The following is a 16,935-nucleotide window of genomic DNA, read 5'->3' as shown; positions in this document are numbered from 1 at the left end:
ATTGAACCTCTTTATGTGCAATCTGTACCTTTTAAGTATGAAAGAAATGCCCATTTCCAAAAAGTCTATTAAACATGATAAAATGCAACAGAAAATATAAAATGGGTATGATTAACATGCTTGATGTTTTCCATATGAAAAAAAAAATGAATGAATAAATAAATAAATACAAACTTATTGTCTGTGCACTTTATTACATACATAGATCATTTTATATCAGTATATATATATTTTTTATTTGTGCTGCATTTACGCCATGTCAAAAATACTACTAAAGGACAAAATGGGACATTTTACTCCCATTGTCTCCCGTTAAGTTGTCCTTAGATTCTCAGAATTATGTATTTCTATGTCAACAATATTAATTGCAAAATTAATGTCTGAGTAATTTGAGTAATCAATGGAAAAAAGTATTATTTAAAAGTATTATTCATAAACTTATAGTTTATTTAGCAAGGCATTAGAAAGTAAATCAACGCTGTGCTATATTAATCGGTATTGTGTGTCATTCATTTACTTACAGATTATTCTTACATTATCAAAACATTTACAATAGTCAATTATGGGAAATATTAAACAGAATTATTATTAAAAAACAGCTGTACTACATTTTACAACTAAAAGTCAGTGTTTCAGTTTCAGTATGACCTAGCAATGGTCAAGTGGTACAAGTTGGAATTCTCTGAAGTTGTATAATGCAAGTTCTGCAAGAACATCTCAAAATCTTGTAATTACTTATGGTTATTCAAACACTGAACGAAAGCACCTTAATGATGGCCACTAGGAAGTGCCTGCATTAAGGTGGCCCTGACTGAATTCTGACTGATCTGCTAGGCTTAAAATTAAACACTCAAGTGACAAACAGATCAACTTCAAGAAAAAAAAGGAAGTAAAAAAGTTTTGAAAGTTTAAAGTGAACTGAATGAATGCACTAAAAGTCTGAAACATTCTTGGCTTGGACTGATACAGCAGGAGTGGCAGGCACATTTATATGACCCAGAACTAGTGACAGACACTGGGATCTGTTTCAAGGCCGCCAAGGACTAACTTCACTGAAGCCACACTGAGAACACAAAGAATACAGTTAACATGCCTTGTCTTCTGTTCTCGGAGAATAAAAGCTAAATAATTAATCGGGTCTCCGCTTCCACACAGAAGCTTGTTTGCCGCCCCACGCTACACCCGAGCAGGGGAGCAAAATGATAAGCTGTGCTTGGAAAACACTGGAGTCATTTTACCCCACACGTTCCAATACACAGAAATATGCATACACTTTGAATAGAAGCTCTTTGGAGAGACAAATACAACACTGTCTTGGTTGCAAAACCTAACCTTTCCCAAGTGTGTGTCTGACATTTATTTCACTATAATGTGATGCTCTATATGGGGTGTCTTGTGTAGCCAAATACAGGTCACTTAATCATTCAGGTAAAATAACGTCAGTGTATGAATTTATAATAATAATTTTTAAAAAAGTGATTTCAAAGAGGTTAATCAGTTATGGGTTAAACCTCAAGAGTGTCATCTTGTTCAATCTTTGACCTTTTTTATTGAGCTCCATTTTGGCAGATTTAGAGACAAAGATGGTACACAATAATTCTAGGTCCATATTTGTCTGGTTAAAGTCTGTAAATAATATATGGATTTGGGGAAATGTTGAACATGAGAAACAGTGATTGTTGAGGCTTCAGGGAACAGCACACACCCAGATAAATTTACCAGCCTGCAAAGTCGGTACACTCTGTCAACATGTGTTTGAACACGTTTTGACTTACTCTCTGAACATTACATATAACACAGAGCAGTCACCTCTGCACATGAGTGGTGATTTGAACAAATGCCCCCTGGATTCTGCTTTTTTTTTATGCCACCCTCTGGATATGTAATGCATTTATAATGTCATGTCAATTCAACCATCTGCCAAACTGTACACCAAGAAGACTATGTGAGTAAGTAAATAATAAATGTACTGTTTTAAACGTTATTCCTACAGGGTTTCTAACATTTCACAACAAAGGTATATATATATATGAGGACGTTTTAATATATATATATGTGTGTGTGTGTGTGTGTGTGTGTGTCTATATATATCGTTCACTGACACTGTATAATATAGACAGTTCATAAGAGTAAAATAGAAAAGAGATAAAAAAGGAAAAAGTGAAACTTCTTCGCCTGGTACCGTTCAAACGTGCACCTGCTCTCAACAAAGAACGGAAACAAATCACTTACTTCAGTTTCTCTCACTCAAGAGTTTGCTTATAATTCCGCTTTGGTTACAAAGTCAGCCTTGACTCTTTTCATGGAAACATTGTGTACTTATTTTCCTCTACACACGCGCGTTTCCATCCAGGGTTCTCCTTCCCAAGTGCAGTTTAACTGTCAGTCTCCGCTCTCATTCAAAAGCTCCGGACTGGTAACTGACCGGAGCCGAGAGGACCAGCCGCAAAAACAGGTGCGGACTTTTAGGAACGGACTGACAATGAACGACAATAAGCAGGAACAACAAATATCATCACGCGACAATTAATACGGTATTCAGTTTGCCAGTAATATTAATCCGTTCCTGTAGCATTTTAAAGGCATGTTTCAACAAAACTCAAACACTGAGAACTTACAAGTGGACTATTTTTATTTTATTTATTTTATTATTATTATTTATTTAAAAAAAAAAATCAAAAATGTTAGAAAGCTAGGTAACACTTTAGTATAGGGACCATTTCTCACTATTAACTAGTTGCTTATTAGCATGCCTTTAATAACATATTGGCTGTTTATTAGTACTTATAAAGACCATATTCTACATCCCTAATCTTACCCAATACCTAAACATAACACCTTCCTTTACTAACTATTAATAAGCAGCAAATTAGGAGTTTGTTGAGGCAAAAGTCAAAATGTTAATGGTTTGTTAATAGCAAGAATTGGACCTTAAAATAAAGTGTGATCGAAAGTTATTTATTTCTATAAATGAATACTTATATTAGGTATTATTGAAAAATAATCAGGATAAAATAAAATAGTATAACAATAAAATGCTTGTTAGAAAACATTGCCTCTATTTTTGACCAAACTAAATAATAATATAAACTATGATATAAAACATAAAATGTGAAATTTACTTACTATTCTATTCATAGATGTTATATTTTGAAATAAATTTGCATTTCAGTGTGCTATCACAAAACCTAAAATGTGAGAGTTGTAAATTCAGTCGAGGAGCTTAAAATTCCAAGCTTAGAATTTGATACAATGAGAAGAGAGGAATTCTGTTCCCCCTCCCGCATGAAAACAAAGGGCATATTTTCCTGTCACACATCTCTCACTCCTTCCACAGTTTCCACAGGTCTTTCTGTGTAACCGCCCCTGTACTGAGTCTGGGTTCAAAGTCTGCTACTGCTCATACCCAATGCACCTTTACAATTCAAACCGTCTGTCCAATAAGAGTCCAGCATCTCTGCCATAGTCGCAAGGGACATTTGCACAATAAAGTCTGAAAGGAGGGGGCAGGCAACTTCCCCGGTCATTCCCTCCCCCTTCTGCCCATTAGAGTAGATGGACTCTTACCATTGAGAACTGAGGCGAAAACAAAACCCCAACCAGAGGACCTGCGCTCTCACTGTTGAGCAAACCACTGGGAGGGCCTTTAGATGTTAGCCTCTTTTTAGAGTCTAACAAGTCTGAGACTACATATTCTCTCGGAGTTGTGATTTGTTTGTTGTTTTTCAGAAAATGAACCCACCAGGTATAATTTTGAGACAATAAACCAGAATGACTTCTATTATGTTGAGACACCAGATTTGTGTAGTTGGTACATGCAACACTGACATATTCACTTTCACAAAATCTTGTTGACATTTCAAATGTGTTTCTTTAGCCACTGTCAATGAAACAAGTACAATTCAGCTACAATTGTCTTCTGATAATATTACCTCTGCTAACATTTCTGAATATTAATTGTCTTTTAAACCTTTGTCTTCATCTTTTAGATAAGTTTTCCATTCCAGCACCTTTTCCCCTCTTCTAGCCTCTTTTCCCCATCGTCAAAGTACTAAGGCCTTTAGGACCCTGAGAAGGTGGCACCCCCAATGCACTTTGTCTTGTGAGTGTGATGTTTCTATAGTAATGGGGATCCCTCCTCCTCATTGTCTCCATAGGGGCATCGCTAGACCCCCACTGCCATGTCATCGTGACAAAGCACTCCCCCGCCTCCCCAGGGAAAGAGAAAACCGATTGGTCTGTGGGATATGGATTTATGGGAGGAGGGATAAGTACAAAGGCTTTCCGGGTGTCAGGAATATGACGATGGTGTCCAACGCTACAGGTGTAGGACAGCATGAATAATGTGATGGATTACACAAAACTGCAACGTGTTAAGAATGTCTGTCTTCATGTTGGGTAAATAAGGACATGTGTGAAGAGACAGGTCAAAGTAATAAGCATAAAAACACATGGATGATTCAGTCATTTCAAGTTTAATTGCTGCTAACCTTATCCATGAAGTTCAGGTCTGAGATCAGCAATATAGCACATTTAGAATAAATACTTCAAACAAAACAACTCTGCACAATGAATAACCAACCTTGTTTTTTTGAAAAGGGAATATTTCACTTCTCTTTAGCCCCTGACGTCCATTTGAAGAGTTTTTTAACCGAGATGAAGAGCAGATTGTTCCTCAAGACATTAGCAGCTCTCTCCCAGCGACTCGCTTCCTTCCACAGGCCTTTCCCTTTTTTCTCTGCTCTGCTCTCGGCCCTCAGAAAGCGCTTATAGAGACGCCAGTAGACCCGAGAGTGAGAGTCCAGACCCACAAAAGGAGAAGTCCTAGCCAATCCATGCCTCAAAAGTTCCTCATTCACACAGGTGTTAAAGAGTGAACCCTAGAGAGAAATTCAATGCAATGTGGGTTTAAAGGATTTTCTCTCTTTTTTAAGCAAAATGTGACTAATAACATATAAAATTATAATATTTATTATACATTTAATCATTTAGATTTAGAATTTATTCATTCAGAATTGTTATTCATTTTTCCAGTTGCTTGTGATTACTGTGTTTTAACAATCAATTTATAGAAACTGCATATAGAAATACAAAGAGCAATTTCTAAAAAAGGAGGAAAAAAATAGAACCAAGTAGAAATGTTCACTGTAATTAATACTCTAAGACTTTTCTAGGCTTAGAAACAACACATTTGAAATCCCCTGATATTTCCAGCTTTCCATGACTGTGTTCCATGAACCCTATTTAACTTGTATGATATTAGATCTAAAGTGGTGGTTCTTAACCACGGGGGGCCAGGACTCACTAGGGGGCCTCAAAACTCAAAATGACTTAAAATAAGGAGGGGGGAAAAGCATTAAATACAGGCTAAACAAATCAAGATATTTCTTACTTCAACTCCTTCCTTCAACTGGATCCCAACTTTTTTTGTCTTAGAAGAGCCCAGGCTTCTTTAAAATAAATAAATAAATAAATTCCAGATAGATAGATCGATAGACAGATAGACAGAGACAGACAGACAGACAGACAGACAGATAGATAGATAGATAGATAGACAGATAGATAGATAGATCTCATAACTCTGTGGCCATTTTTATAATAAATACACTTCTTTATAAGTTATGCCTAGCTCCAAAATAATAAGGTAAAATGTTTGAGTATAAGTAAATAAGCAAGTAAATAGGGCGCCCCCCAGCACTGCACATTTTGTGTGTCTCCCTAATCAAACACACCTGATTCAACTCATTAGCTCATTTCCCTTTAATGGTGGCATCTGACCCTGTGCTAATCTGGTATATTGGAGCTACCCTGTTTAACTGACACTAGGCAGTGGAGGGTTTCGTTCTGTCGAGCGATCAGTCGGAGCCACACCGTTTCAGCTGTTGACCAATCCAGTCCTGCCCTTCTGCGGTCAGCTCCACTTCAGCCAGACGCACATCCAGAAGGGTCAAGGAATGACCTGCTGAAGCTAGTGTAAGTTGTCATTTCCCTGTTAAACGCTATATCAACAAGACTCTAATTTCAAAGTGCTTTTACGATGTGAAAATAGTTTACGGAGTCAGTACAAAGCACTTCTTAGGACTTCTAAAGGATTTAAAGAAAGTGTCATTTTCTGTGGTCTGAGAGGATCATTATGTAAACAAGACCAGTAAGGTCATGCTATCCTGATGAGCATTAGTCTCTGTGGTATACAGGAGAAAGCTATATACGTCCATATGGTACACGCACCAAGAGGTCAAGCTTACAACAAGGCCATCTGTGAATCAAAGTGACATCTCCTTATCTAAACTTCAGGGAGTTGATATGTGACTGGTATAGCATATTTGGATCACATCTAAACTCATTTTGAAGGCATGGATGGTCCATAATAGAATTACTTTGACTGCCTCTTTCCACTAACTGGTTTACAGAGATTCATTTGAAAATACTGAAACACAATCTTGTAGATGTGCAAATGTTAACAACTCAGTGGCAATTTGATATAGTTCTGAAACAATGTGAGGTTTCGCAGGATTTGGAGTGTAACAATCAGACGACAAGAGAGAGAGAAATCCTATGTGCTTCATTGACTTATGTTAAAAGACCAATAAGTGAATGGGCTTGAATCCAAGTTTAAAGGCAAAGTCACTTTTTTAAGCAGGAAAACAAAAACCTCTCTACACTTACTGACACAGCAGGAAATCCACAATTATGAAAACTGATAAAACTGTTTCTAAGAGAAACAGGCTTTTAAAGATTGAGTCATAATTGAGACCAGCTGTTGAGATGAACACAGTGGTCCCTGTGACAGCTGTGAAATAAATGTGCAGGCCTACTAAAAGGACATTTAATTAAAGTGTGTGAGGGGGTCTTCCTGAAGGACTGCAAAAGGGGATCAAGTGGTTCCTTACGTTTAGTAAGTAGGCGACTGAGCAAAGGGACATAAATTGGAATGTGTTCCACTTCAAGCCCTTTTTCGGTAATATTTCTTAGTCTTCCTCTGATACTGATGTTTCTCTCAATGAATCGTGCTGGAATATCAGCTGCAGAGCCAAATTTTGTAATCTGCAAAACAACGACAGGAAAATATGATTAAGACAAGAAAAAAAAAACATTAACATAGTTTCAGGGCAGTAGGAGCCTTTGCTGTTGAATGCCATAACTACACCGTCATGCTGGAAGAAAGCATGTTTTCCCATTAAAATATCAGGCATAACATGTCACAATTACCTGACAGATGCCAATAAATCAGTTTCCATGAGATATAAAACTAGTGTCTGTGAGAGCCCTATGCTCTGCAAACAGCAAGAAAAATACAGTAGTAATATGCTGCGGCTTGCGTGTGCAGCGTTGCCAACTAATTTTCAGGGGAAGTTGCTAAAGGCAGGACAAATTGTTGCTAAAAGTCGCTAAATTACATTGTGATGCCGTTGCACAAATACATCATTATGAAATCACAACACAAAACTGCATAGAATATACAATCAGATCACTACTTTAAATTTGCTAGTAAAACTAAAATATAAATATAATAATATTAACATATAAATATATATTTTTTAAATACAACTAGTGCTGTCAAACGATTAATCACGATTAATCGCATCCAAAATAAATGTTTTTGTTTACATAATATGTGTGTGTGTACTAGGGGTAGAACGGTTCGCGGAAAAAAATCAAACGGTGTCGACTCCGAAATCGCTGATGTCTTCTGTAGTGTTTCAAGTCCAGGTAAGCATGAAGAGTCAGATTCCAGAAGTTACAATTCAAAGATTTATTAGCATCAAAGGCCAACAGCAAACAGCCTGCATGCCACATGGTTGCTCACATTCAATTATTCTTCTACACTTATTTTATGGCTCAGCACTGTATGTTACCACAGACATTGTCCAACCCCACTCATACTGTGTTCATTTTACTTGTGCAGCTCTTAAAATGGGTCATAAATTGCCTTAAAAAAATTTATTTTTAATTCTGCAGATACCCTGTAAATAGTGAAATAAAATTCCTTCCTTCATATTTGTTGATATTTGTGTATTGAAAATATTTTTGACTGACATTTAAACTCCTATCTGATTTTCTATATTTAAAAAAAACATTATTGAAAGAAAAATCTGAAGAGTACCTGCCGGAAGGGCTACCAGAGATTTTGAAATCCATCGACTCCAATAGTGGGAGTCTGGAGTCGGAGTCGACTCCGAAAAACCTGGAACCGAACACCCCTAGCAGACACAGCCGGCTGAACGTACTGGATCAGTGCATTCTCTTAAAGTGACAGCACTTTCTTAATATTAATCAAATAGCAACAACAAAGAATTTACTCACTGCTCTTGATTGAATAGCTTTTGTAACTTTAATAAAGATTCATCTTTAATTTATACAATCAAATATGCAATGCTGTTTTACATTTCATTATTTTATTCAATTTCTGTACCTAAAAACTAATGTTAGACCTACCTAAAGAAAAACTGAAAATCACTGTTTATTTTATTTGTATCTTTACTCTATTGTATTTATTTGTGCTGTTGCTTGTAGTTAAAATAGATTATTCTTATTTTCTTTATTTTTATTTGACAGTATAGTTTTCCCCTAAATATAGCGCATACCAAACCGTACCGAGACCGTGACTCTAAAACCGTGATACAAACCAAACCGTGAGTAAGTTGAACCGTTCCACCCCTAGTGTGTACTGTGTATATTTATTATGTCTATATAAATACACAGACATACATGTATATATTTAAGAAAAATATGTTATGTTTATATATTAAATATATTTATCTGTAATATAAATAATACAAATATATACATGTAAATACATGTAAATATTTTCAAAATATATACTGTATGTGTGTGTATTTATATATACATAATAAATATACACAATAAACACACATATATTATGTAAACAAAACTTTTTATTTTGGATGCGATTAATCACGATTAATCGTTTGACAGCACTAAATACAAAATTGAATTATTGAACATTTACACATTTTTGAACGATTATATTTTATGTAGGCCTATTTTCTTATTAACTAGTAAAACTACACATACTGAACAATATTTTTAAGCAGTGTATTGGTAGTTAGTATGCTACACTTCAAGAAATGACTGTAAAATAGTGCACAATGTACTTGATAATTTGAAGGAATTTTCTGTATTGATTTTTCACAGGTTTTCCATTTTTCTACAATATTTTTAAACTGATCAACAAGTGCAGGTACAAACTAATAACAAGGTGTTATCATAAATGATTAATTACTGAACAATTATTATTGAACAATTGCAACTAGCAACTTAATTTACGTGATATGTGTACTGCTTGACACCTTTGATTTCCTCTTTTTTTGTGTAATTTAGAGAAAAAAAATGTGTGCCTTTTTATCATTTGAATCACAGTTGCTAAAAAGTAACGTGACGTGACATGTGGCCAAGTGTGGTGACCCATACTAGGAATTAGTGCTCTGCATTTTACCCATCCAAAGTGCACACACACAGCAGTGAACACACACACACCATGAACACACACCCGGAGTAGTGGGCAGCCATTTATGCTGCGACGCCCGGGGAGCAGTTGGGGGTTCGGTGCCTTGCTCAAGGGCACCTCAGTCGTGGTATTGAAGGTGGGAGAGAGCGCTGTGCATTCACTCCCCCCACCTACAATCCCTGCCGGTACGAGAGTCGAACCCGCAACCTTTGGGTTACGAGTCCGACTCTCTAACCATTAGGCCACGACTTCCCCCAATTAAATAAAAGTTGCCAAATACATTTTTAAAATAGCTAAATTTGTTGCTAGTTGCTTTTTGAAGAAAAAATTGCTAGAGTAGTCTGAAAAGTTGCTAAATCTAGCAACAAAATTGCTAAATTGGCAACAGCATGTAGCATGCGTTAGCCAATCAGTAAAACATTCTGCCACCTCAACCAATGGTGTGAGTTTGGGGCGTGGCTACCAGTTAAGGTTTTTTTTTTGTTTTTTTTGGAGCTATTATTACCACCCGTTCACTTCAGTAAGTCAAATCGACTTACTGAAGGGGTGGTAATATTAGCTCCAAACAAAAACATTGTTAAACTGGTAGCCACGCCCCAATATAAAAACGAAAGCATTAGCATTAAAGGGGTCATATGATGCTGCTAAAAAAGAACATTATTTGGTGTTTGGAAGACCAAACAAAGTAGTTTCGCTTTCACAACGAAGCACACAGCGTCTTCACGACATAGCGGCAGCAACAATACTACAGTGAGACTAAAAGTTACGCCTTCTTTCTTTGCGTGAACATTTGGGCGGCGTTATGCAAATCTTCCCACATAGTGAGGTAGATATGTGGGGGCGTGTTAGAAGGAGCCGTTTTAGGTAGGTGTGGCTGACTCTGAACTTTTATAAAGAATATCTCTTTGGATTTGAGACTTTAGTCTTTGCAACTTTACAGATCTTCTTTATGCACCAAGAGCTTGTAACACTTCAAAGAGAAAGGAAAAATTGAAATCGTATATGACCCCTTTAACACTTTTCTCAAACTTAAAGACCTACTTATTTTATCAAGCTTTCGGCGTTTGATTAGGTCGGAGAATTGAGAGGGATTAGCTGCATGTTTTTCTTGATGTTATGTCTTGTTGTTATTTTATGTTTGCATTAATTTTAGTATTATTTCTTATGTATGGACAGCACTTTGGTCCATTGTAATGGTTTTGAAAGTGCTTTATAAATAAAAGTTGAGTTGAGTTACAGAGAAATAAAAGCCTGTCAAGCGTGTGTTGCATTTACCAGTCTGATGCTCCTTGCTATTATGAGAAGACCCACGAGACCAAGACAGGTGCTGATGTTCTGTTGGGGAGCATATTAAAATATGCAAATATCAACATAGCACAATATAACATTTATTGCGTCTTGCATGGGCAGCTGGCATACAATTCGTAGTTCAATTCAATATCTCAATACAGGGAGCTGTCATTTTTCTACACCATTAAAGAGAAATCAAATGACACGCATTGTTCAAATCTGTTACTTACCCGGACAAACGTTAAGTTATCGTCAGCAAACTGTGATATATGTGCAATGATATTTTTAGAGGGCTTGTTCTCCTCATTCACATCTGAACCATCCGAACCTGCAGGCGGCATGTTGTTTACAGAGGAAGAACTACAAAATGAAGCCACGCCCACTGTTTAAGGGTAGCGAGTTAGGCCAAAAGTGAAACGCGTTTTCAGTTTTACATGTACAAACTTTATAAGGGAAAGCCTTAACACAAATGGACCAGACTTCCTTTCATTTATTTGTATATAAGATATGCATTTATCTTTTACATAGAGTTTGGGAATGTTGATAAAAACGTTCCTTGGAACAGTTTACAAGTATTTACAAAGATCAGTCAGCTGTGCCCTCTCCTCAAACTTCTCTCCCCATTATGACACAAATTAAGGTGAATGCTTAATGAAGAGTAGTACAAATATAAAGACATTTGCATGAGGGAAATTTTACAGCAGGTCAAATATTTAGCCATACAGTACAGTATTTTACAAGGATAGTTTACAAAAAAAGAAAATTCTGCCATTCAGTCCATGTTCTTTCATTGGCTTTTTTTCACCCCATGGAACCACAAAAGAAGATTTGTCAGAATGATAGCCTTAAGCATCATTCACTTTCAAAGAAAATGATGATGTAAAAGTAAAAGTGAATGGAGATTGAGGCTGTCAGACCTTAATGCGATAATTCACGCAAAAATGAAAAGTCTGTCATCATTTACTGTCATCATTAACCTGTATGAGTTTCTTTCATCTGTTGAACACAAAAGAAGATATTTTGAAGAATGTTATGCCATTGACTTCCATAGTATGGGGCCAAAAAAACTGTTTGGTTACCAACATTATTTAAATTGCGCCTAATGTCCCCTCTTTTGTGTTTATTAAAGGAAGTCATAGTTTTGAAGAATGAAGATGAGTTACTAATGACAGAACTGTCAGTTTTTGGTGAACAATCACTTTAAAATTTCCCTAGTCATCAGTGAAAATAAACTTTTAGTAAAAGTGCTGGTGATTGTATAGATATCCCAGTCAAATAATAACAAATGTTACAGTTGTAAATTCTAGGCTTTCCTCTCCACTCCTGAAAAGTTTAAATCATTTCAACCCTCTACATTGCGAGTAAATCACTCGCATATGCAATATTATATTTTATATTTATAATAAATATATATATATAGCATAGTATAGTATAGTATTTCAGTCTGGCGAGTAAACAAAAAAATATACTAGCCAATGGCGATTCAATTGCCAAGGTGTCCGTAGAGGGTTGCATTTATAGAAATTCTAATGATTAACTTTGTTGACATGGGTTTAGGTAGTGCTAACAAAATTAGTTGTCTTAAAAGACAAAGCTGGTTTCATGAATAGTACGTTCAGTCACACACATTCAAACTTCATTAAAATTACTGGCCATAAAAATACAAAGAAAAAGCGGAAAAAAAAGAAGTAGTAATACATATAGTCTTTGTCAATCTTATTTTTTTCCTGGCCTTGCAGAAGTTATAGTTCAATTTCTTCACTTGCTTTTTATATTGATACCTAGGTCATTTAAGGTAACAGTGATTTATATACACATAATAGAAACCAACATAATAAAACCATTTCACCTCTATAACCAATTTCAATAGTACTACAACCAGTTTCATTCACAATTATGTGATTGATGAGACAATTTTGGTCAATACTGTATAAATATTTACATTCCACCTGAAGAGCTCAAATAGAATCAAGTCTTTCTGCAGAAAAAGCATAAAAGCTGAAATGTAAATTTTGCAGCAACAACTTGTGTCATGTATAATATATCAGAAGACCCACAGTCTTTTTGGGAGAAACTTGTATGATATTAGAAACGGAAAAGCACAAGGCACAGGAACTCAAGTATTTCTAAGACAAATGCTTCATGAAATAGGCATCTGAGCAGTGAATGTCATGCCATTACTGTGTATCATGTACTTCACATGTAAGCTAGTGCCATCTCTAGATGTACAGATTTCAATTTGGCATAAAAGCTCTGGTTCTTGGGGATAATGGAACAGACATGCTAAGAATTTAATAGTACACTATATTCTACTATTTCTGTCCTCAAAGTGTTTAAGCCTGTCTACAGGCCTGCTTTAGTTACTCAGAGAAGGAAAGAGAGGGCAAGGCATGAAGTAACTTTACAACAAGAGACAGAGTCCAGTAGAGATGCTATTTGGCAACCCTGCAATGCCACGCAGAGGGGCTCTCTTCCTGTAACCGCTTCATTTTTTTCCCGAAGAAGATCCACCAGCAGAGACCGATCAGAACACACACCACAGACTCAACGTAGTAACCATCCAACGTTGTCACACACGTGCCGCCCTCTCTGACACAGAGCTGAAGACAATATAAGAACAGATTAAAATTATAGACATAGTTAAACGTCACCAATTAGCAAATGCCTGGAAATGTGACTCAATTAAACACTTACCCCTGCTTCTTCAACCGAGCCGCACGTCTGTCCTGGGGCTCCCTGGCACTCTTTAAAGGTGAGAGGGTCTACCAGCCATAGAGCTAGAGTAGAGGGCCAGTTCCCTCCTAGATTAGTCACAGTGTTCAGAAGGGTCATGTAGGTGCCCCCTATCATAGGGTCACTGACCTTGGCGTGAAAGGCCATAATGATGAAATATTATATATATATAGATATATATATATATATATATATATATATACACACACATATAAAATATGAAATCTATTAAATTGCATATTAGGGAATATAATCCGATTAAATTTAAATAAATAATTTTATAATTAAATAAAAAAAACAAATGTAAACACTTGTTTTATGCTGAGTGGCCTCTCAATTTTCTTACATTTTTTATAGTAATATATAATATATAATTATGGCTGGTCTGTGTGTGCAATTTTACAAAACTTGAAGACATTCTCAACATATATAAGAAATAGGCTTTTTAAGAAAGAAAACATTTAAAGGATAAAAATGAAGAATTAGTAAGAATCAATTAATTATACACAAAATTACAATAAAAATGTAAAAGTAGTCTGAATTTGAGTATTTTAAAATGCAATATAACTTAATTAATTAGTTATGAAATATAACGCGATTAAAATATTTTAACGCAGTTAACGCACTGGCCTCGCCCCCCAGACCTGTACTTCATCTTACATTACATACAGTTGACTGTTGACAAATATGCCTATGATGAAGGGCAACAACTCCATAAATGCAGTCATGCCCTAAAATTCAAGATATTGGTGCAAAACTGCTCCTGTATGAGTTGTTGTCTCATTTATGTCATATGATAAGCGATATCACAGGAGCAGCGAGAGCAGAGGCGTCCTGCCCATTCAAATGCAGCTTCCAAAAGACAAAAAAATAGCCGATTAATATTTTCTATATTTAATACAATCACACCGGCATGATTAGAACGTTCAGTGCTTCATATCATCAGCTGCTAAATTCAAATCTGTGTTCGTTGGCTGGCGCTGAGCCAGATACAGATGCGTTTTTACAGCACTGTGCATTAACCAATCACACACGATGCTGTTGAACGTATGAATGCAATGACCAATCAGAGGGGTTCAGATGAGTCATCGCTAAAATGCCAGCGTTTTCTTCACCTCTTTCTGGCGAATTCTCACTTCAGAAACAACAAGTGCAAATGTGTGTACAAATCTGTAAGATATTAATTTCATAGTGTAAACAGCTTCAGTGATTTTAATGGGAGATTTTGAGAGAGCTTGAACTAGATGTTGAAAACGTTCTTTGATAATAATGTTCTTTGCTCTCTTTCTGTACAATGAAAGTGTAGTAGCCTAACTTGCAATGTTTTTATCCACATTAACTTTCAATGTTAATTTCACATTAAACATAAACTCAGTCGTATTAAAAACATGTTATGGCATGACATCCATATCTGTTAAGTAAACAGACAGGTTTTTATGCATAGATTACATTATTAGGTTACTTCTTTGACCATCGCCCACTATATATCAACATAATCTATAAGGTGAGAATCAAGATATTTCATGATATAGTTAATGCGTTCCGGGATGTTTGGAATAAAAAGGAAAAAATAAATAAAACATAAGTGCTGTTGTGGCTGCTGTGTGTCACATGACGACCTCAACCCCCCCTCCCCCCCATCTCGTGCCCCCTCAAAAATAATGAGTGCATGACACCCCTTAGCGAGAGCAATACTCACACGAGTGCAGTCGTATTAAAAATATGTTATGGCATGACATCCATATCTGTTAATTAAGTAAACAGACAGGTTTTTATGCATAGATTACATTATTAGGTTACTTCTTTGACCATCGCCCACTATATATCAACATAATCTATAAGGTGAGAATCAAGATATTTCATGATATAGTTAATGCGTTCCGGGATGTTTGGAATAAAAAGGAAAAAATAAATAAAACATAAGTGCTGTTGTGGCTGCTGTGTGTCACATGACGACCTCAACCCCCCCTCCCCCCCATCTCGTGCCCCCTCAAAAATAATGAGTGCATGACACCCCTTAGCGAGAGCAATACTCACACGAGTGCTGCTTATGTCCCAGTAGCACGAATGCAAATCTGATTTTATACAACAGTTCAGTACATAAGAAGTTAATATTGTGTTATATTTAAACACAATATTGTCTATTTTTGCTCAGTTTTGACAACAAAAATATTACCTAAAGCCACAGCACAACTGCTGCGCGTCTCCAAGCAACACAGCGGTGATTCTGAATGAATCCGCGTTTTGAACGAATCGGGTTGACCAATGATTCAAAGGCCCATTCATAGAGAGAGCCATTTACTTAATTATTGAATGAATCAGCCATTTGAACGAATCGAATGAATGCATGACTCATAAAGACATTTACCGCCACCTGCTGGCAGCTTTAGTTCCCTACTTAGAGTATTATTGTATTATTTCATGTAAAATAAATAAATAAATAAATAAAAACGAAAAAAAAAAAAACTTTAAAGGGATAATTCACCCCCAAAAAAATTAAATTATGTCATAATTTACTCAAAACTGAATGACTTACTTTCTTTTGTGGAACATAAAAGAAGGGTGCGACATATATATATATATATATATATATTTAATGCCATTTCTGCATCAATGGCTATTTTCATGGCAAAAACAATAAAAGTATAATAAATACAATAAAAACCAGCAAACAAACAAACAAACACAAATTATATCACTCAATATTTGTTACATTAACGTGATATTTATTTGATCGTTATGTCATAATTTACTCAAAACTGAATGACTTACTTTCTTTTGTGGAACATAAAAGAAGGTATTTTGAAGACAGTTGGTAACAAAGCCGTTTTGGTTACCAGTGACTTTCACTGCATAAATGAAAAAGAAAAAAAAACTGAGATGTTTCTCAAATTATCTTCTTTTATGTTCCATTTATGGAAGGCCGTTGTAGCCTAAACGTTTATGTGTAATACATTTGATGTTGAATCACATAAAAAATAAAAAAGCTACTATTTGTAATGTCTACTTAATACTTTCTCATTTAGGCAAGTGGATGGAAGTTCATGGACAGGATTCGTGACAGTTGTGCTGCTTAATATTTTTTTGGGACCTGTGATACTTTTTTCAGGACTCTTTGATGAATAAAAAGTTAAAGAGAAAGTGTTTATTTATAATAGAAATGTTGCGTTACAATATACACTACTATTCAAAGGTTTGGGGTCAGTAAATTGTTTCTCTCTTTTTTTTTAATACTTTTATTTAGCAAGGATGTGTTAAATGGATAAAAAGTGGTAGTAAAGACTTATATTGTTGGAAAAGATTTCTATTTTGAAAAAAATGCTGTTCTTTTTTACTTTTTATTCATCAAAGAATCAAAGAAAAAAGTATCACAAAAAAAATATTAAGCAGCACAACAGTTTCAACACTGATAATAAATCAGCATATTAGAATGATTTCTGAAG

General features: G+C 35.6%; 1 protein-coding gene, 1 long non-coding RNA gene and 1 pseudogene across 2 annotated transcripts in view; all 3 read right to left on the bottom strand.

Annotated features, from left to right (window-relative positions):
• Positions 1 to 2,367, bottom strand: part of LOC107675616 (uncharacterized) — a 33,844-nt gene extending 31,477 nt beyond the window's left edge. Inside the window, exon 1 of the long non-coding RNA XR_001632611.1 lies at positions 2,233 to 2,367. This is a non-coding gene — a long non-coding RNA (uncharacterized LOC107675616). The remainder of the gene's footprint in view (positions 1 to 2,232) is intronic.
• Positions 2,368 to 4,474: 2,107 nt separating this feature from the next.
• LOC107675615 (protein C3orf33-like) lies at positions 4,475 to 11,144 on the bottom strand (annotated as a pseudogene).
• Positions 11,145 to 12,352: 1,208 nt separating this feature from the next.
• LOC107675614 (acetyl-coenzyme A transporter 1-like) overlaps positions 12,353 to 16,935 on the bottom strand; it is an 11,539-nt gene continuing 6,956 nt past the window's right edge. Inside the window, 2 exon segments of the mRNA XM_016470018.1 lie at positions 12,353 to 13,359; positions 13,454 to 13,652. Of these exon segments, the coding sequence (XP_016325504.1) occupies positions 13,192 to 13,359; positions 13,454 to 13,652 (367 nt within the window). The 3' untranslated portion in view covers positions 12,353 to 13,191.

The sequence above is a fragment of the Sinocyclocheilus anshuiensis genome, unplaced genomic scaffold (assembly GCF_001515605.1).
Source record: "Sinocyclocheilus anshuiensis isolate Anshui unplaced genomic scaffold, SAMN03320099.WGS_v1.1 scaffold2082, whole genome shotgun sequence".
Classification (NCBI taxonomy): Eukaryota; Metazoa; Chordata; class Actinopteri; order Cypriniformes; family Cyprinidae; genus Sinocyclocheilus; species Sinocyclocheilus anshuiensis.
This window is presented reverse-complemented; position numbering and strand designations above follow the sequence as displayed.